Genomic DNA, 19168 nt, shown 5'->3' on the forward strand with positions numbered 1-19168 from the left:
TTCTGTTAAGGTGTTAAAAATAGTATTATACAAGACTTTTTTACCCTAGGTGGATAATCTGACAGAAGGAACCTTCTATGAATTCAAAGTTCAGGCGGCCAACATGGCGGGCGTGGGCTTGCCCTCAGCCCCCAGCCTCCCGATGAAATGTGAAGCTTGGACGTTCGAGCAGCCAGGTCCGCTCATTTGACATTTTCTGCTGCTACCAATTTATGTCCACAAATGCTATTGGAAATTGGTAATGTTGCTCATAAGTCATGGTCAGGATCTCATTTATCCTGCTGCAGGTCCAGCTTATGACCTGACCTTCAGCGAGGTCCGCAGTCATTCCTTGGTCTTGGTTTGGAAAGCTCCCGTCTATACTGGCGCCAGCGCTGTCTCTGGATACTTTGTAGACATGGCCAAGAAAGGATCTTGCGAGTTTGTTGCTCTGAATGAGGAGGCCATCAGTCAGCGCTATATGCAGGTGACACAATAGCCAGATCCATGACAACCCATTAATGTCTAGTCACCAAAGTCCTGATCATGTTAAGTTGTGGACTTAAAATAGAGACAAACCAACTGGTCACTGTCCTGTAGGTGAAAGATCTGGTGGAAGGTGAATGGTACATGTTCCGGGTTCGTACCGTCAATGCTCACGGTATCGGTAGACCCTCCTTAGTGACTGAGGCCGTCTGCGCCTTACCTCCTCCAGGTAAAACCTCTTCTTTTACAATCTTTGTTGGGTCTGTTTACAGTTTTTTTTAAACGATTGTATTCGCTGATGTCTCCAGGCACCAAAGAGATTGTTGCAGGTGTTGATGAGGAAACAGGTGATATATTCCTGTCCTTGGAGGCCTGTGACATCAGTCAAACCTCCGCTTTCATTTGGTCAAAGAACTACAAGCCCATTGGTGAATGCCCTCGTGTTACTGTCACCACCAAAGGACGCAAGTAAGCTTGCCTAATGCTTAAAGTTCAACAAATAGCCTATCTTCATGGTATATAAACCTCAAGAATGGAAGTAATGCCTTGACATCTTTAAGTTCCAGACTAAGTTTTATGAATCCAGACAAAGATGATCTGGGACGATACTCTGTGCTCGTCACCGACACTGACGGCGTGTCTGCCAGCCACACGCTCACCGAGGACGGTATGCTAGGCCACGCTCATTCTCTGCTAAGCATTCAAATTCTTTATTTCTTTACATTATTTTTTTGTGTCTTGACAGCCCTCAACTCCATGCTGGAGCTCAGCCATGCCATCAGGAACCCGAGTGAGTATGAACTTACACTCTAATAATGTCAAGTAGTAGGTGGCATATTCTCTCATTTGACTTTACATGACTCAGACAAGTGAGTTCCAGGTAAGTCAAGTCAATGACGATAGTTAGGGTTAACTAATGACTACAGAGAAAGATTTGTATGATCTGACTTATGACTTAGTCGATTACAGTAATGACTAGACTCCACATGTTCAATGTCTAGGCCTGTTTAATATTTGCTACACTAGGTTAGTCGTTGTTTTCCATACAGTATATGATTTACTCTCAGCCATGATGCTGAAAAACGTCAACAAAACTTTGTCATCTTCACACAGTTGTCCCACTCAAGCATGGCCTTAACTATGAAGTCTTGGAGAAAGGCCATGTGCGTTTCTGGGCGCAGGCTATCAAGCTCACACCTGACGTGACGTACAGGTTCGTCGTCAATGACAAGGAGGTGACCAGTGGCGAGGTAAACATCTTGAAAATAATGACATTGCATTTGCATGTTTTTGTGTCCATGATTTTTCTTTTGTCTTTGATAGACAACTAATATTCCACTCCTGATGATTGAATCGAAATATATATATATATATATAATGACTAACAGCTTTTCCTGTGTGTTTGATATCGGCGTTTTTTGCAGGGCCACAAGATTAGCCACGACGCATCCACTGGCGTCATCCAGATGATCGTGGACAACTTCACACGGGATAGCGAGGGCACGTACACGCTGCAAATCCATGATGGCAAGGCTAAAGCTCAGAGCTCTCTGGTCCTGGTGGGAGATGGTAAACCACTCATAATGCTAAACCGCCAACATATTATTATTATCGGCAATGTTAATATTAATACCAAACTTTTTCTTTGGCTTGGTCTATTCAGTCTTCCTGGCTGCTTTGAAGGAAGCCGAGTTCCAGAGGAGAGAGTATGTGAGGAAGCAAGGTAAGGCTTTCCAGTTGGTCCATTCATTTCCTACTTAAAGAGACATCATTTTGTAGTTATTTGTGGTCTTGGATATTTTCAGGTGCACATTTCTCCGAGTATCTGTCTTTCACCGTGACTGAGGACTGCACAGTGATGCTGACCTGCAAGGTCTCCATCATTATCTAGTCTAATCTAATCTAATCTCATTTCTCTGGCTCTCTTTGTCTTTCGTAATGGTCAACACATGTATTTTTTTCTGCTTTCCAGGTGGCCAATGTGAAAAAGGAATCTACCTTCCACTGGTACAAAGAAGACGAGGAGATAGTTCCGGAAACTCCCCCTAACGTGATGTCGGGAGCCTGCGAACTTCCCATCCCGTTGGTGAGCAATTGGTCGCTATGTTACTCCTCACATTAGACTGATTGCTCGCCATGTATTCATTGGTTGTTTGGTGCAGTTCTCCAGGAAGGATCAAGGTGTCTACAAGGCTGTGATTGGTGATGACCGTGGCAAGGACACGTCTACCTATGACATTTCTGGAGAAGGTGCATAACATTAGAATCAGTTTTTTACATTACTGTTTTTCCTTGACATTGTATATATTTTTGTCTTCTTCTGTTGCAGTGTTTGATGACATCATCAATGCCATTGCTAAGATTGCTGGTGGGTAATCTATACTACATAAAAAATTGTATCAAGTATGTTTATAGAATATCTAAAGATGGTTTTCATATTAGGTGAGTCGGCCTCTGAGTTGGTTCTCCAGTGTACTCCAGAAGGAATCCGTCTACAATGCTACATGAACTACTACACGGAGGAGATGAAAACCGTGTGGAAACACAAGTACTTTTTTTTTGCTCAAATATTGACTTGCTTTGAAAAGTCTTCCAATGCAAAGCACCCTCGGGTTGTCAATAGAACACTCTTCCAGTTTAACTTGTAGTACTTTTTTAAAAAGGTATCACTCAAGTTTTAAGTTATTTTTGGTGTATTTCAGAGATGTTATGCTAGATGTTGAAGTTAACGCTTGTTTTATAGTTTTTCATTTCGATGGAATGTATTTGTTTTCAAAGGGAGAGCAAGATTGCCTCTTCAGAGAAGATGAGAATCGGTGGAACAACTGAGATGGCCTGGATGCAGATCTGCGACCCTTCGGACAAGGAGAAGGGTCTGTACACCATCGAGATCTCTGATGGCGTCAAGACACATGCCAGGACATTTGATCTCTCGGGACAAGGTAAGGTATTCAGCAAAGTCTTTTTTTTTTGCCTGGGGAGCTACTTTAGATATTGACAGATAAATTATTCACTACCCTTGAAGCTTGAGAGGGAAAAACAGTTAGCACGAGACACCAGTTTTACCAATCAAGAAACATTATGCATGGATCTTAGCATAATACAAAGTCTCAAGCAGCCACACCCAAAATTGAGGTGGAAAATAGCCTTTTTAGTTAGAACCAGTGTATTTGAGCAACTTTTAATTTTCTGACATTCACATAAAATGAGGATTCTTTTTGCCCCTTGATGAAACCCTTTAAAAATAGACATTAAACTAACATTTGTTTTTCCACAGCTTACACTGAAGCCTATGAGGAGTACCTGAGATTAAAGTGAGTTGTTTTAAAGTTAATAATAATGATGATCCGGCCCCTTGTTCTTTTCAAACTTGACTCATTCCATTTTTTTTCAGGGCTGCTGCTTTTGCGGAAAAAAGTAAGTACTATATTGGCCTGATTTCTGCTCTCATTGAAAGTGTGCACGACTAACCCATTTGTGCCTTTACAGACCGTGGCAGAGTACTAGGTGGTCTGCCTGATGTGGTCACAATCATGGAGGATAAGGTACATTGAAGACTGGGATTTGTACAAAAAGAAAAAAACTAATAGAATAGTGGTTACTATGTTTACATGCATTAATTCAAATTCCCACATTGCTTATTCAGCCAGTCATTGATTTTACAACGTGTACTTTGTAACATGTTATTTTTTTGTGATAGTCTCTGAGCCTGACCTGCACCGTGTGGGGCGAACCCACTCCCGAGGTCACTTGGTTCAAGAACGAGCAAGAAGTGGCTTCCAATGACCACACCAGAATCACTTTTGATGGCGGAAAGTTCTCCAGCTTGGTTATCAACCAGGTCACCCCTGAAGACTCTGGCAAGTACAGCATCAATGTTCGGAACAAATACGGTGGTGAGTTTGTGGAAATCACTGTCAGCGTGTACCGGCATGGAGAACAAATTCCAGATTCCAAGATAGGCCAGCCCAAGATGGCCACACCAGCTGTAATACCGCCTTCCAAAACACCCACCCCTGCCTCTTCTAAGGCCCAAACCCCATCTGTGTCAATGAAGAGCCCCACACCTGCCTCCACAACCAAGTCCTCGACCCCAGCCCCAAGATCTCCCACCCCGGGCGCAAAATCTCCCACCCCGGCCCCTAAGTCTCCCACCCCTGCCCCAAAGTCTCCTACCCCGGGCGTAAAATCTCCCACCCCGGCCCCTAAGTCTCCCACCCCGGCCCCAAAGTCTCCCACTCCGGCCCCAAAGTCACCCACCCCAGCCCCAAAGTCTCCAACCCCAGCCCCAAAGTCTCCCACTCCAGCCCCAAAGTCTCCCACCCCAGCCCGTAAATCTCCCACCCCAGCCCCAAAGTCTCCCACACCGGCTCCAAAGTCTCCTACCCCAGTGCCCAAATCTCCAGGCATTAAGTCCCCAACCCCCTTTGGAAAATCCCCGACTCCAACTCCCATGACTCCCGCCCCTACCCCGAGACCCAAGTCCCCAACCCCTACTATCAAGTCACCAACTCCATCCAGATTCATGAAATCTCCAACCCCACCCAGGAAGTAAGTGGTGGCCCAATTGCACCCCATAAGAAATCTGCCACCAAATGCCCAAATCTCAAGGCTTTAATAGGAATATCCCCAACTCTGGCCATCTAGTCCCTGATGTCGCCCAACACCAAAATCAACACCCAGCATTAATCCCTCCAATCCGAACAAATTAATGAAAAATCAATTTCCATTCAGGAGTTAGATAGTATAACAGAATATATAGAAAATTCTCAAGTCTCCAGCTCTCTTGGAAATAGCCAACTGACCCCAAACAACTCGTATACAATGCCGTTTGGCTCAGATCCATTAAGTTTGGTTGCATATGTTTCATCTTTCTGTACGTTTAAACCAAACTGTTACCTGATAGGTGTCATGGTGCATTTACAAGCTACACCTTCCATTATGATACACTAGCGGAATACTAGTTGGGAGGTTCTGTTCATGGTCAGGATAGTCACTCTTTATCGTTTGGAACATAATGTTTTTATTTGGAAAACCAGTTCAAGTTGCCAATATTAAAGGCCAGACATTGCATTTAGTACACAATTTGTGTACACTTTATATCGACAGTATATTGTGGCCACAATGTCAAAATACATTTCCTTTCTTCATTTCTGGGGGCTCTGTAGTTTCATTCTGTTTTTCCTTCTTATTCTTTATTTTGGGAAACGTGAAGAGAAATATTCCCTCAATAAACCATGGCGCTTATTATTGGACCTTGTTTTGATTTTTTGAGGGTTCTTTTTGAAGCCCCTCGACCAACCTGTAGTGACTTTGCATGGCAATTCTGTGCATGTTTGTACCTCGTTTGGTTATCAAAACTTTATTTCACATCACTATAATAATTTATGCTATACTTTCTTTTATCCTAAGTTGGTTCTTACTCTGTAGTTTGCATGTTATCCCCAGGCTTGCATGGGTTTTCTCTGGGCACTCCAGTTTCCCCCAACATCCCAAAAACACTCATGTCTATGATTGGTTGTCCGTCTCCTTGTGCTATTCGATTGGCTGGCCTTGATTTAGGATGTTCTGCCTTTTTATAAATTTATTTTTACAGGACTTGAAGAAAAGAACAACTATTTCCCACCTGATTTTCTACCTGGTCTTGCGTTTTCATGCTTGGGTAAACAAACCTTTCCAAAGAAAATCCGCAGACAAGACTTGTTACTGTCTGTGCATACATGTAGTTTGTGTACATGTGTGTCTTTGTGGAGCAGGTACAACAGGTTATGATCCACAATATCGGTTGCTAGACACCACGCATGACTTTACATTAGCACTCCGCCAGTTCCAGCTGTCAAGACGAGCCAAGTTAGAGCCAAACAAGAATTAAGCTCGGGCAAATTGTAGAGCGTGTCACCTGGGGAAAGACTCACCTACCGTTGTTTACTCACACTGGACCGACCGGTTCTGGTGTCTTTACTCAACGCATTAGTTTCTGGTTTAGCTCGCTGTTAAAGGAAGGAAAATGGTAAAAGAAAAGGTGGCATATGAAAGAGGAACTAGGAAGGATCATCTGGACACGTGTTTAATCCAAATGGATTTTTGAATATCAGTGGGGAGTGGAGGCAATATTTTTGTGGGACATCGGCCTGGAACAAGTGGAAGTATGGCTGTCTAGTTTTGGTGGAGTACACTGGACTTGGAGTTTTGGGTGATTGAAACTTGTGGATTATATTTGCTGTATTTGAAATGTGGACTTGAATACCTATAAATGCAGTGGAGTTTACTTGTGCCCTTCAATGAGAAGAGTTTGCAGAGTAGACTTGGAAACCTTAGGTTTTTTTTCTTGCTAAATAAGTCAAAAAAATGTACTTTTATCCGAGTAACTGTTTTTCTTGAGAAGTATGAACAGTGTTTTGGATTTGCAATTCAGTATGATAGATTACAGTTGTATATTTGGAAGATTGTAGACTTGTAGGAATAGACTTGTACATTTGGAAGTATGGATATGTATGACTTGATAGAATCAATATCGTGGTCGACCAGAATGGATTTGTAGACTTAGAAAATTGGACTTGGATTTTTCTCCAGGATGAAATAGTAGAGTGGACTTCCAGAGTAAGTTGCAAGTGCGACTTTGCCGAAGCGATGGCGTCGAAGGAGTCTACGTTATCGGGCTTATCTGCCCTGAAGAATGACGATCCTCCGCCTTACATCCATCCTCACTACAAGGAATCCTATCGTCTGGCCATCTACGCGTTGCTGTGCGGTGGCAAAGACGCTTATCATGACTTCCTCCAAGCCGAGCAGGTCAACCACTTCTTGTCCGACCGAGAGATCCGTTTCATTTTGGAGAACGCCGAACCCCCCATGCCAGAGAACGATGACGAAGGGGTAGAGCAGAACCCCTGGAATGGAGGCGAACCGGGCCCATCCACGTACTTTCCTCTGGAATCGGATGAAGAAGTTCCCGACCTGGACCTGGGCTGGCCCGAGGTGGCTCTGGAGGACCAGGACACCAGCATTAGTTTACTTTTCCACCCACCCAGGCCCAGCACGCCCACCATCAAGGAGGTCATTCGCAAACAGATCCAGGATGCTAAACAGGTGAGTGTTTGTCATTCCGTGTCAACGTAAAAAAAACAGTATTCACATGGTCATATAAAAGGGTAAATGGTTATAAAACAGGACATTTTACTTTAATTTAGTAATTAATGTGAAACATGATTAGAATAGATTAGATTAGACTATTATTTCATCCCATATTTGGGAAAATTTCTTGGTTGCAGTAGCAAAATAGACGCAAGACACTATAGACCTAGTTAAAAAAATGAAAATATTAATTTAATTGATAATACAAATATCATTGAAAATGTACTGTCATATGTTATTGTTTTTCTTCTCCTTCAACTGCTTTATTCTATGTTTACTCTGTGTGTCCAGGTGGTTGCCATAGCAATGGACATCTTCACAGATGTAGACATTTTCAAGGAGGTCCTCAGTGCAACCCTGCGGGGGGTGGTGGTCTACATCCTCCTGGACCACAGTCACTTTGGCAGTTTTCACGCCATGTCTAGCAGGGCTGGTGTCAACCTCCAAGAACTCAAGGTGACAAACACAATAGCATTTCTCAATTAAATCAATTATGATTGACAGACTATGAGCCACACATCCCACACACACGTTATGCTTTAATAGGCACTAAAAATAATTAGTAGGTTTCTTGACATTTTTGTCAACACTGGATATGGACGGAAGACTTATATCCCCCAAAAAGTGCAACTCGGGTAATGCGAAATTTGCTGAATGTGACAGTGTTGTGGTCACATGATCACATCTCTTCCACATACCACAACGTTGGAGACAATGATGATGTAAGCAAGCTATGCTAGTTGCGGTACATCCGGATTTTCCTGTCAAGCACCATCAACGCTAACAAGACAAATAGCTCAACCCTTGAATTTATTAAAACATCAGGTAGCATGTTAAGCCAGCCTCGAGGCCCTCCACCAAAACCCAACAATCTGCACATTTATACAAAACACACCTTTTCTAAATGTTATCTCTTAAAACTTATGTTTTTTTAAAGGGGGGCATAGAAAAGAAGTTGCTAATCAAATATGTTGACGCTCTGTTGTTTCTCCATCAGAATATTCGTGTTCGGACGGTACAAGGTCAGCTGTATCATTGTCAATCTGGCGTCAAGTTTCACGGTGGTTTGGAGCAGCGATTCATCCTGGTGGACAGTCGTAGCGTTTTGTACGGAACATACAGGTGCGTAAAATTTTTATCTATCCTAATTTTTGCTTTGCTAACATATGTGAAGCTGAGTTGAGCAAAATCCAGCAGAAAATTAGGATTTTCGCAATTTTTAACTCCCTTTCGTAATATATTATCTCAATTGCTACCATGCTAATACTTACTATACTGACCATTAGAATGATGGCTGCCTTAAGAACCATCAAATTACAGATTCTGCAGAAGGAAAAGGCAAAAAGGTCGATTGGTGATTCGGCAAGGCTCTTTCTAAGAATCTAACCAAAATTCTGATTCCCTCTCCCAGCTACACATGGTCGTTTGAGAAGATCAACGTGAGCATGGTGCTTGTGATCACTGGTCAACTCGTGAGCTCCTACGATGAAGAGTTCCGCCGTCTTTATGCTCGCTCAACCATCCCCGAAGAGCTGTGCAAAGAGCGCTCACGTGTGGAGTACCGGAGAGAACCGGCGCTCCTTCGAACTCCAAACTCCAGCCAACTTTCCTTGCAACATCTTCACATGAGACCCCGAGGTATTCGCGGTTTAAGGGTTTTATCTCAAGAAGACGTCTTGGATCCTGGCGCCATCATGACTAGAGGCTTCAGCATGCAGGACCGCCTTCACGTCTCCCACTTTCCTGAACACATCACCAAGGGTCACAGTTTTGGGGGAGACCTTCAAAAGTTAAATCCCAATACTCGCTTATGGATGGGAACCAAAGATATCCCCGATAGAAATGGCAAACTGTTTCCCAACAGGATGTCTCAACAGCATACTCGACATCAAAATCGCTATGGTCCAGACCAGAATCTGATCCCGTTCAACTCTGAGACATCCCTCCATAGGTGGAAAATGGACACCTATCTAAACAACCAGGTGAACCTTGACGCCTCGTGTGATGCCTTGACTTCACCGTACAACAGCCGCACTGGCCTGAACGACCATCAGCCTCAAATCCACGACAGGTCAAGGGACATTAAGTCCCGCTTGGATGAGATGCGACAGAAGAGACTCAGTTTACAAGAATACAACAATCTCAGGGAAAGCCAAGAGTCCCTACGACCCTTTTACCAAAGTTTGGATAGGACCAAGTTCAAGTCTTCGTCAAGAGGCCAAGAGGTAGTCGGCTACCTGGAACCTACAAACCAGAAAGACCTGAATTCTCAACAGAAGGATTGCAGATACCACTCGGCTGCATACTTTGACATCCAAACGGGTCAAGAGCAAAAACTCACACCGGGTTATGAATGGTATGAGCCTCTAGCCAGGACCACTTCAGCTGCCCACTTGGAGGACAAACATAAAGACCTACCCCACAAGTACTCTGGTGGACTCCAGCGACCTAGAACCATGGAGTCATTAACTGAAATCCCAGAGGAGAAAGAGTGTTGCGCTAATCCTGTTAACGGTATTAACAGCGTCAAAGACAGAAACAACTTCCATGACGGTAAGACTTCCAAAAAGTCTGAATTTCAAGAAGCAAAGTCTACCCTTCGTCGGGAAGATGTAGATCCGAAGACTTTAACCTCCTCCGAGTTCAAAACTCACCACCGTGACGATTCGACACTTCAACGGAAGAACTCCAATAGGACAAAAAGCTTAGATGACAAAAGGGCTACCAAGAAGGAAGAGAAGACCCTCCAAAGGAAGGCTTCACTGAGATCACTCAACTCCTCTACTTCAAATTCACGGGCATCTCCTGTGGGAAAAACTCAAGGCGACGAACAACGGGGAAGCCAGAACTCTATTGGCAGATCCTCAGGAGAAACCGAAAAGCCAAAGTCTACATTCGCATTCTCCCGATTATCATCTCACCGTTCCAGCAAACGGAAGTCGAACCCGGTTGCCTCGGCGCCAGAGCGAGGCTCGCAAGAATATCTGGAGGACCGTCAAGAGAAGGCCTACAGTCGATACGAGCATCTACTACGGTCTAACGCTTCTATGGACAAAGCCAAGCGAGGAGAAGCAGGACATTCATCGGAAAACCAAACGTATCCAACGCATGGCGCCGGTGAAAACAAACTGGAACGATTCATGCAGAGGGTTGGACATCTCATTGGGAAGAACAAGTAAAAAAAACAAGAAAAAAATATTCTCAGGGTGTTTGCAAAATATGTGAATATGGCAAATACGATTTAAAAGCGACTTTTTAAAGTTGTTCCTGCAAATACAGTCTTCAGGGCTTGTTTACGCATTTATTTTGAATGGAACTAAATAACTAACAAATCGTCAACCCATGATTATTGGGTGGGAGGAGCATTTGATTGATGGGTCACTGATTGGATTGTTCCATGTCGGGATGGATGGCTGTTGGATGGGGACAAGACTGAATTTGATTGGTTTTTGCCATGAGTTCAGACTTGACTTATACATAAACTGGAAAAAAAAAATAGAAATGAAAGAAATAAAATTAAAAAAACATACTGGACAGCAGGGGTGCTCACACTTTTGCTCCAAAACCTACTTTTCAAGGCGCCAACCACCTGGGAAGGCGGGTTTCAGGGGGTCACTAGAGGTTGAAGGGAAGGCAGGTTAGATGTGGCAAATCTGTTATCGGTTCAAAATCATAGGAGAGATTTAACAAGTGTCTGTGGCAGGTTAGTTATGTTAGCCAAGTCTGTCTCAGATGCTAAAAAACGTGAGTACATTTCGATGTCGCAAATGATACATTGTCCTGGAAACTTGACAGATCTGATCAAATCTTACTCACAGGAAATCTACTACTTGGCAATCCACCCAATGAGCAACCCTGCTGCACAGGTAAAGTACAATAAATAACATACTCCCATCGTGATTTGTAAAAGTCACATTTCAATTTCAATTTTGCAATGGAAGGACAGATTTTCCACATCAGTATCGTTTCATATTTATTTGTTACCCAGTGCATAGTAGCAATACCATTTCTGTTTAAAAACAGTTCAATGCTGGAATTGCTTAGACATTTTAGATAAAATATTCCAGGCACTTGTTCCTCTCATCATCCAGTTCCTGGGTCTCAATCTCAAACTTCTTCATGGCGATGAAGTACTGGACAAAGTGCTCCCCCAGCGCACTTCGAATGACGTGGTCTTCGCTCAGGGCTTCCAGGGCGTCATCCAGTTTAACAGGAATGGCAAAATCTTTTTGCTGACTGGGCGCTTTGTGTATGCTGGCTTCGATGCTCAAGTTGCGGCGGATGCCGTCCAACCCGGCGGCGGCCGTGGCGGCGAGGACGACGTACGGGTTGGCCATGGCAGAGCCCAGCTTGTTGTCAATATGGGTCTCACGTCCACCATGGGACTTGACGTTAAAGGAAGTACTGTTATCGTTGCAGCCATAGGTGGCGTACAAGGTCCTCTTGGGGTCCTTGACACTCTTGGCCATATGGCTCCGGCATCCCAGGCCCGGAGACATGAGACAGCTGAGGGCGGCCGAGTGTGTCAGGAGCCCAGCCAGCCACTTGCGACCAATGTCGGAGAGATCTGATGCAGCCTTCTCGCCGCTTTGGAAAAGGTTACGGCGCCCGTTGACGTCCCAGATGCTGTGGGAGAGAACGCCAGCGTTGTAGAGGCCGTCGTCTGTGAAGAAGCTTGCGATGTAGCTGTGTTTGCGGGCCAGCTCCTGTTGTTCGAGTTCCCATATGCAGTACAGGTAAACAGTGAAGTAAACTTTTTTTTTTAAAACAGTATTTTCTCCATAACAGTGTGTTATTTGTTTGTTAAGTTTCCGTATTGGCCCGGATATAAGACTGTGATTTTTGCAAGTTAGGGGGTTAGGGCTAGGGTTAATGTATGTATAAAATAATTAATGTATGTATAAAATAGAATTTGGTCTCTTTGAAACTTGAAAAAGGGTCGTCTTATAATCGGGATCGTCTTATATTCAGGCCAATACGGTAAACGAAAAAGTACCACTAAACAAAATTTCATATTCGATATTGTGACCAAATCCGATATTGTCCAACCTTGATGCCGGTCCGGAAGGTGAAGGCGCTGTCAGCTGCCGCAATCCCAAACTCAGGCCTCAGGTTGATCTCCATCTGACCAGGCCCGCTGGCTGAGGCCATACTGTCCACGTCGGCGCCCATGCAGTACATGCCATCCACCAGCTGCTGAAAGAAGGGCAGGTCATGATTACCCAGCAGAGTGGTGGCAGGAAACAGCAACGTTTTGGGCCCGATGCGATCTGGCGCCCCCAGGACACAACACTCATAGGTGAAGGAGGAATGCAGGGAGAAGCCCAAGCTCTGGAGCTGGCCCAGGAGCTGCTTAGCCAAAAGTCGAGGGGAGGTCCGGAGGGGACCCCCCGTCACAGTGCAAGGGTCACAGATGACCCTCGCCGTCTGCTCGGCCCACGGTAGAATCCGAAAAGTAGAGAGGTCCGGGATCAGGAGGATGTCGCTGCTGAAGTTGGCGGCATTGGCGTGGTCAACTTCATTGCTCTTTGGACTCAAGGTCAATTCCAGGTAACTCCTTGGCATTGGGATGCCGTACACAGACTTTTCCTGGAAGATGGAGTAGTTTAAGTGCTGATGGATAGTCATGGATGGATGAATGAACAGGTGACAGACAGAAAGAGATTGACGACAAATGGCTGATTACGTGGAAGAACCGGACAGGAACAGTTTTGGATCTGGAAACCCCGTGCAAGTCGGTGGCTTCAAATCGTACAAAGTTGATGTTCTCCCTGGCCATCTGTTGCTTGATGGTCTCCATGTTGGAGATGAAGCCTTGATTATCTGATGTATCCAGGTTCTCGTTTCCGTTATCTGATGGACAAAATATTTTTGTAGCAGAACATCTAACCAAAAGCTAGATTTCTCCAACTTTATCTATTTATTTAAGATTATTTATTGGAAACATCTACAAATTCCCAATACTAAATCTCTCAGTACCAACCTGTACGAGAAGCTTTGCTCTCTCCACGGGAAGCGCCGCTATTGCATGTGCGAACCGGGAATTCCGCCTGTCTATTTGTGTTGGCGTCAGGCCGGATAGAACTGGATGAATCCATAGTTGGAGGAAACTGAATAGAAGAGCTCTCTCTAGATCCGGGCCCCTTTCTAGAAGCATCAGTCTGAGGTTTGAAGGTACTAAACGCCCTTTGTGGGTTGTCGTCACCCTGCCACCTGCCGGCTCCATCACCATTCACATCGCCCCCTTGTGGGAAGGAGTACGAATTTCCTCCCAGTTGGAAAGCAGGTCCATCCTTCAGGATGCTCTTCAGTTCTTCAACAGTTTCTCTGTGAGGAGCCCTGCTTTGAGGTCCCCAAATTAGGTCTCCCCCAGAAACTGGTCTCTCCAACCTGGATTGGTCAAAAGCCTCGGGTGGAGAACCCAAAATTGAGGAATGTGGGGGTCTATTTGGGCCTCCAAACCATTCGACGGGGTGGTTGTATTTTCCAGTCACCCTTACCCCCTTCCTGCTTGTCAAACTCATCCCAGTTCCGTCCATCTGGTCTTGGTTTTTACTCGTGCCTTTGTAGCAGAGGATGGAGTCAAAAGATGGAGCAGTTGAATCTTGGTTTTCATTCATTTGTCCCTTTACATCAACTTCTCCTTTTGGAATTTGATGGTGAAGTGCGATCTGCACTGCCACATTAATTTTTATACACAATTGTTACAATGGTGATGTATTGGAAGCTTCCCTTTTTTTGTTTGACCCTCCCCCGTACAATCCTTTGCTGTCTAGCTGGGAACTACTGGCACCCACCTGATGTTCAGCGGCTCCCGGGTACAGGAGAGGCTTAACTTCAAGCCGATTGGTTGCTGCCGGCGACCATTTGGGGTCGAGGCTTTTGTGGTGTATATGCCAAGCTCAGCTGCTTTTTTTGCCTTTCCAGAAAGACAGCAGGAAAGAGCCAGGGGCATACAAAGCAGCTTTGATTGGTGGTCTTTACATTAAAAAAGCATCTTTTTCTTTGGCCTTTGATTTTTTTAATCATTCCTACATTTTCAGATTATCATTATTATTATATTTTATACTATTAAAGATATTTCAGGTCAGTCTGACTACAAAAATAAAGGCTTATTAACTAAATAAGGGGAACAATGATATTTTGAAGCCATTTTTAATGGTAACATTGATCTACAGTATCATGAGAAAGTGGATAATTACTTTTGTGCATTCCTCAAATATCTAAGTAGGAAAGAATGTGCTTTGGTGTGGTTGACTTTGACCCTTAATTCAACAGGAAAGCATAGAATCGTTATGATTTCAAAAGCGCGTGACATATTCGGTCAGGGTGGGGTTTTAATAGCTGCATCAAGTTTGCATCACAGGAAATGACGGTTGGCCTCTGGTGCTATATTCCAAAGTAAAATAAAGTTTGCGCACTGAAAGGAGAAAAAAATACAAAGTGTAAAAATATTAGTTCACACTTATTTCTAACATGCGTTTAAGACTGAAAAACCTCTCATAGCGTTCTTAATTCTGCCAATGCTATTTTTCGCATATTAGATAGTCTTGTTTTGAAGCTCACAAAAGGAAGTGGTTAACTGGCTTTCTTAGTGAGGAGACTTGAGCTCCGCTCTCAGACACGTAACGACGGGCTCGAATGGTGAAGAACCATTTAATTGCTTGACGTTTTTCTTCTGAGGACCGGCTGTATGGTTAAGTTACAATCTTCAATGAGTAAGCGTATCCCAGTGAGTATCTTTTTGAATCATCATTGTATTTTTGTGTGTGTTTCAAGTTTCAACTGATCGTGTGTCGACCTGCTTTAAAAAAATAGGGATCAGTCCTACTGGTATATTGTGTAATTGTAATATAAACGTGTCCCATTCGAAGGGTAAGAACCTAGTTTAGGTACGATCGAGTGTAAAAAAAATGCGCGTGGTTTGACGCGCAATGGGGGACAATGGGTAGATGCTGTTCCAAATATAGATAATCTTGGATTTTTCTGCTTTAAATAAGGCAGATACTTTATTTTGAATCAAAATGGGGACACGGGAAGTGTTCATAGTGCTTTTTTACCAGGGTATTTATGTGGAAGGTTGCGTTTATAGGGCGCGTGACGGCCCAACATGGCGGCACAAACGACAACCTCCGCTTCAGTGGTGACATTACAGCGACGACATTTATAGCCAGCCCCTAACCTATTTTATCAGCATTTAAGACGTGGGTGCGTGTGTTTGCATATGGCGTGTCGCTCTTCGTTCTTTGTCACACGAGCCGCCATGTTGGCTAGATGCAGTTCAAACCGGACAATGGCGGATTTAGCCGACCGTTCTCGTGACGCGTTTTATCCACCGAGAGGAGATTTTTTTCACCCCTCACTCAAATTTTCGAGACATCTCTAAATAAAGCACCCAGAAAGCGTCGTAATTTTTTTTGTTGAAAGCTTAATGACACCTGCCGGGTGCCGTGACGTCAGGGTTGAGCTTCTTTGTAATGGTGACGCCATCCGGCCGCCATGTTGAGACTTTGTTTGCCACAAGTGAATAAAACTTCATTTTTACACATGAGCACACTGAGCATGTGCAGTCCCTCGTTAATGGTCAGTGAAACACTTCATTAGGTACACTCATAACGCATTGACAATGATAGACGTCCAAATCATTTGACCTGGGAGAACTGTCCATCAATCCTTGTCATTATCTGCCATTGACATCACTAATGTTTAAATGAAACTTCTCAGCTCACTTCAACAATTCCCAGGCATTAAATTTCTGAGTACAAACCCCACTATTGCAGACTATCAGTCATCTATTTTAAAATTAGCTTTCCACCACAGCTATCATAATGTTTTACTAACAGCAGTGTTTCCCTCTAATATAAAAGTAATATGACCTTTGCGCAATTCCTATCTATTTAAATCGACCAATGCCATTCCTCCCAATCAGAATGGATTGGACATATAGCACCGTCAATGACAAACATGAGTGATGAGTATTCATGACATCAAAGGATAAGACTGGATATTCACATTTTATTGGCTAATTACCTTTAGCATAAGACTTGAAATGACACTTTCCATGATGGCCATTGAATTAATTTGTGGTCTTTGTTGTATCATAGCAGTTCTGTGGTGTTCTGGGTCGCACATTTATGGAGTTTCTGAAGGGCAGTGGAGACTACTGCCAGGCACAGCACGCCACCTATGCAGACGAGTGAACTGTGGAACTTGACATCTGCCTGGACGCACCCCAGCCTCAGTAGGAGGGAACCCCTCGCCATCGACGCGACCGGGACACCTCCCGCAACCAGCGACAACTTGGCCTGGATGGGGTAACTTGACCCGCTGCGCACCGCCCCTCCCCGTCGGCTCCCGCCCGGCCACGAGAAAGGCGGAACTCGCCTCGTTTAGGTTGCCGCACCCACCCGCCGCTCCCTTTCTTTCCCTTACCTGAGGCGCCGCCTCCCCTTAAGAGACGCCCCCTCCCGTTGCCGCCCGGAGGATTCTCGTCACTCCACGCCAAAACTTTTTACGTTAAGCGTCTCTAGCGCCCCTCCCTCCTAGTGCAGAAGCCATTTTGCTTATTTTGGGGGGGTTCATCATGGCGCGCATGAACAGACCCGCACCGGTGGAAATCACCTACAAGAATATGAGGTTCCTGATCACTCACAATCCTACCAATGCCACCCTCAACAAGTTCATCGAGGTGAGTTGTGATACCTTGACTGGTCTTAATGCTTTTTAACATGAGGATGGTGTGAATCTAGCTTGAATTTCACATGTGCTCTTGCTTTCAGGAGTTGAAGAAGTATGGAGTGACCACAGCAGTGAGGGTGTGCGAGGCCACATACGATACTGCACTGGTGGTCAAAGAGGGAATTCAAGTGCTGGTAAGTCCTGATGATCCACAACTTCACCCAAAACACAATAGCACAAAGAGACATGGCCATTATTTACTGTGATGAATATGATGTTATGTAGCAGCAGCGTATTTTCTATATAAATCTATCTAATTTTTCCCTTTTTTTTTGCATAGTTTTTAAATATTAGGGTGTATTCTCATTTTCAACTGTGTATTTATGTTGGCCTTTCTTTATTTACTATTTTTACAAATAATCATTTTATTGACTTATAATCCGGCAATGCTTTATTTTATATTTACTTCAGTGCCATCAACAATGAAAGACGTCCAATCATGTGACCCTGTCATCCCTCTTATGTATCAAAGAGAAAGCATTAATTTAAAAAATCCAATAGAGACATCAAAGAGAAAAAATCATTTTAATTAAAAAAAAATCTGTCACAATTCAATGTGTACTTGCAAAGCCTGAGCCAGATTTTCTTTTTGCAGGACTGGCCGTTTGACGACGGCGCCCCTCCCTCCAACCAGATTGTGGACGACTGGCTCAATCTGCTGAAGGTCAAGTTCCGCGAAGAGCCCGGCTGCTGCATCGCCGTCCACTGCGTGGCGGGCCTTGGCAGGTGAGTGTGTCCCACCCCACTCCGTCCCGGCCCCTGCCCACTACCTTAAATTAATATCTCCTTTTTCCCCCCGCAGAGCTCCCGTCCTGGTGGCCCTTGCTCTCATTGAATGTGGCATGAAATATGAAGACGCTGTGCAGTTCATTCGACAGTAAGTCAAGTCATACTTGGCCTATTTCATCCTAAAACTGATTTTTTTTTTACAATTTTAGTGTGTCTATAACTTGGGCCATTCTTTTTTCAGGAAGCGTCGTGGAGCGTTCAACAGCAAGCAGCTCTTCTACCTGGAGAAATATCGTCCAAAGATGCGTCTGCGCTTCAAAGATTCCAACAGCCATCGCAACAACTGCTGCATCCAGTAGAACAACAAAAAAACGACACGTTGCCTTGGTCTCAACCCAGAAATTACGTTCTCATCTGGGGGAAAGCCGCATTTTCTTCAACTGCCTTCAGTGCCGCGCGCAGGTGCGCCCCCTGTCCCGCTCTAGTAGTACAACATTCAGTTAATTGGACCTTCTAATTAGACACCATATCGTAGATGAATCCAAACGGTTGCAGAAAGATGGTCACGCCTACTAGTGGTGACAAAGTGTACTCGCGCACGGACCTGAAGCTTCATTTCTATATTTACCAGCTTCTCGTATGACTGTATTTTCATTTTTTTTTTTCGTTGTTAAAATCTAGAACCTTTTATGCATTTGTTTACTAATTGCCACAATGTGATTGTTTTTTTTTTTTTTGTCATGATTTCAAACTGGACTATTTTGTACGCCTTTTTATTTGATGTTCCTAACTTGACACTTGGATACTTGATTAGTTGATGTATTTGATTAGTTGGCTATTTATATCTTATCAATGGACGTGAGTGATTTAGTACCTGAGCGGCAAAAAGTTCTACCTGTTCACTGACTTGTGACAATTCTATTAAAGTGTTACCACCTAAAAGACAAAAGTTGCCTGGTTATTTGATGCTAGGCACAATTTTGAGGTCACAAAACAACTTTCACTAAAAATTATTTCTTAAAAAGGATTGAAATCTGGTTAAAACTGGTTTTTACAAATGTAATTCTAAAATAATGTGCAGCAGCTCCCCGTGGAGGAAGAA

General features: G+C 44.0%; 4 protein-coding genes and 1 long non-coding RNA gene across 6 annotated transcripts in view; 4 read left to right on the forward strand and 1 right to left on the reverse strand.

The window, feature by feature from the left end:
* Positions 1-5720, forward strand: part of myom2a (myomesin 2a) — a 17966-nt gene extending 12246 nt beyond the window's left edge. Inside the window, exons 19-37 of the mRNA XM_077718525.1 lie at positions 50-176; positions 288-466; positions 580-694; positions 774-933; positions 1026-1132; positions 1211-1255; positions 1579-1715; positions 1890-2034; positions 2129-2188; positions 2271-2338; positions 2438-2551; positions 2628-2715; positions 2795-2833; positions 2908-3013; positions 3244-3407; positions 3743-3779; positions 3860-3882; positions 3955-4010; positions 4166-5720. Coding sequence (XP_077574651.1) covers positions 50-176; positions 288-466; positions 580-694; positions 774-933; positions 1026-1132; positions 1211-1255; positions 1579-1715; positions 1890-2034; positions 2129-2188; positions 2271-2338; positions 2438-2551; positions 2628-2715; positions 2795-2833; positions 2908-3013; positions 3244-3407; positions 3743-3779; positions 3860-3882; positions 3955-4010; positions 4166-5020 — 2625 coding nt within the window. The 3' untranslated portion in view covers positions 5021-5720. The remainder of the gene's footprint in view (positions 1-49; positions 177-287; positions 467-579; positions 695-773; positions 934-1025; positions 1133-1210; positions 1256-1578; positions 1716-1889; positions 2035-2128; positions 2189-2270; positions 2339-2437; positions 2552-2627; positions 2716-2794; positions 2834-2907; positions 3014-3243; positions 3408-3742; positions 3780-3859; positions 3883-3954; positions 4011-4165) is intronic.
* Positions 5721-6294: 574 nt separating this feature from the next.
* On the forward strand, positions 6295-11394 carry LOC144197581 (uncharacterized). Its single transcript, XM_077718041.1, has 4 exons — positions 6295-7554; positions 7891-8055; positions 8597-8721; positions 9011-11394. Exons 1-4 carry the CDS (start codon positions 7096-7098, stop codon positions 10776-10778), a joined length of 2517 nt encoding a protein of 838 aa, XP_077574167.1. The 5' UTR covers positions 6295-7095; the 3' UTR covers positions 10779-11394.
* Positions 11395-11553: 159 nt separating this feature from the next.
* Positions 11554-14376, reverse strand: lgsn (lengsin, lens protein with glutamine synthetase domain). The gene is made up of 4 exons (XM_077719948.1): positions 13583-14376; positions 13286-13452; positions 12649-13188; positions 11554-12305 (listed from the first exon to the last, which is right to left on the reverse strand). The coding sequence occupies exons 1-4, from the start codon at positions 14217-14219 to the stop codon at positions 11649-11651; spliced, it is 2001 nt and encodes a 666-aa protein (XP_077576074.1). The 5' UTR covers positions 14220-14376; the 3' UTR covers positions 11554-11648.
* A 795-nt stretch (positions 14377-15171) lies between these two features.
* LOC144198477 (uncharacterized) lies at positions 15172-16807 on the forward strand. Its single transcript, XR_013326722.1, has 2 exons — positions 15172-15331; positions 16704-16807. It is a non-coding gene; the product is annotated as an uncharacterized LOC144198477 (long non-coding RNA).
* Positions 16808-17144: 337 nt separating this feature from the next.
* Positions 17145-19015, forward strand: ptp4a1 (protein tyrosine phosphatase 4A1). 2 transcript variants are annotated; one of them, XM_077719506.1, is made up of 5 exons: positions 17145-17287; positions 17379-17471; positions 17933-18063; positions 18140-18214; positions 18312-19015. In XM_077719506.1, exons 1-5 carry the CDS (start codon positions 17183-17185, stop codon positions 18568-18570), a joined length of 663 nt encoding a protein of 220 aa, XP_077575632.1. In that variant the 5' UTR covers positions 17145-17182; the 3' UTR covers positions 18571-19015. The 2 variants fall into 2 exon arrangements, with proteins under 2 accessions (XP_077575632.1, XP_077575631.1); XM_077719505.1 differs by having other exon boundaries at positions 18308-18572.
* Positions 19016-19168: the final 153 nt, after the last annotated feature.

The sequence above is a fragment of the Stigmatopora nigra genome, chromosome 6 (genome assembly GCF_051989575.1).
Source record: "Stigmatopora nigra isolate UIUO_SnigA chromosome 6, RoL_Snig_1.1, whole genome shotgun sequence".
Classification (NCBI taxonomy): domain Eukaryota; kingdom Metazoa; phylum Chordata; class Actinopteri; order Syngnathiformes; family Syngnathidae; genus Stigmatopora; species Stigmatopora nigra.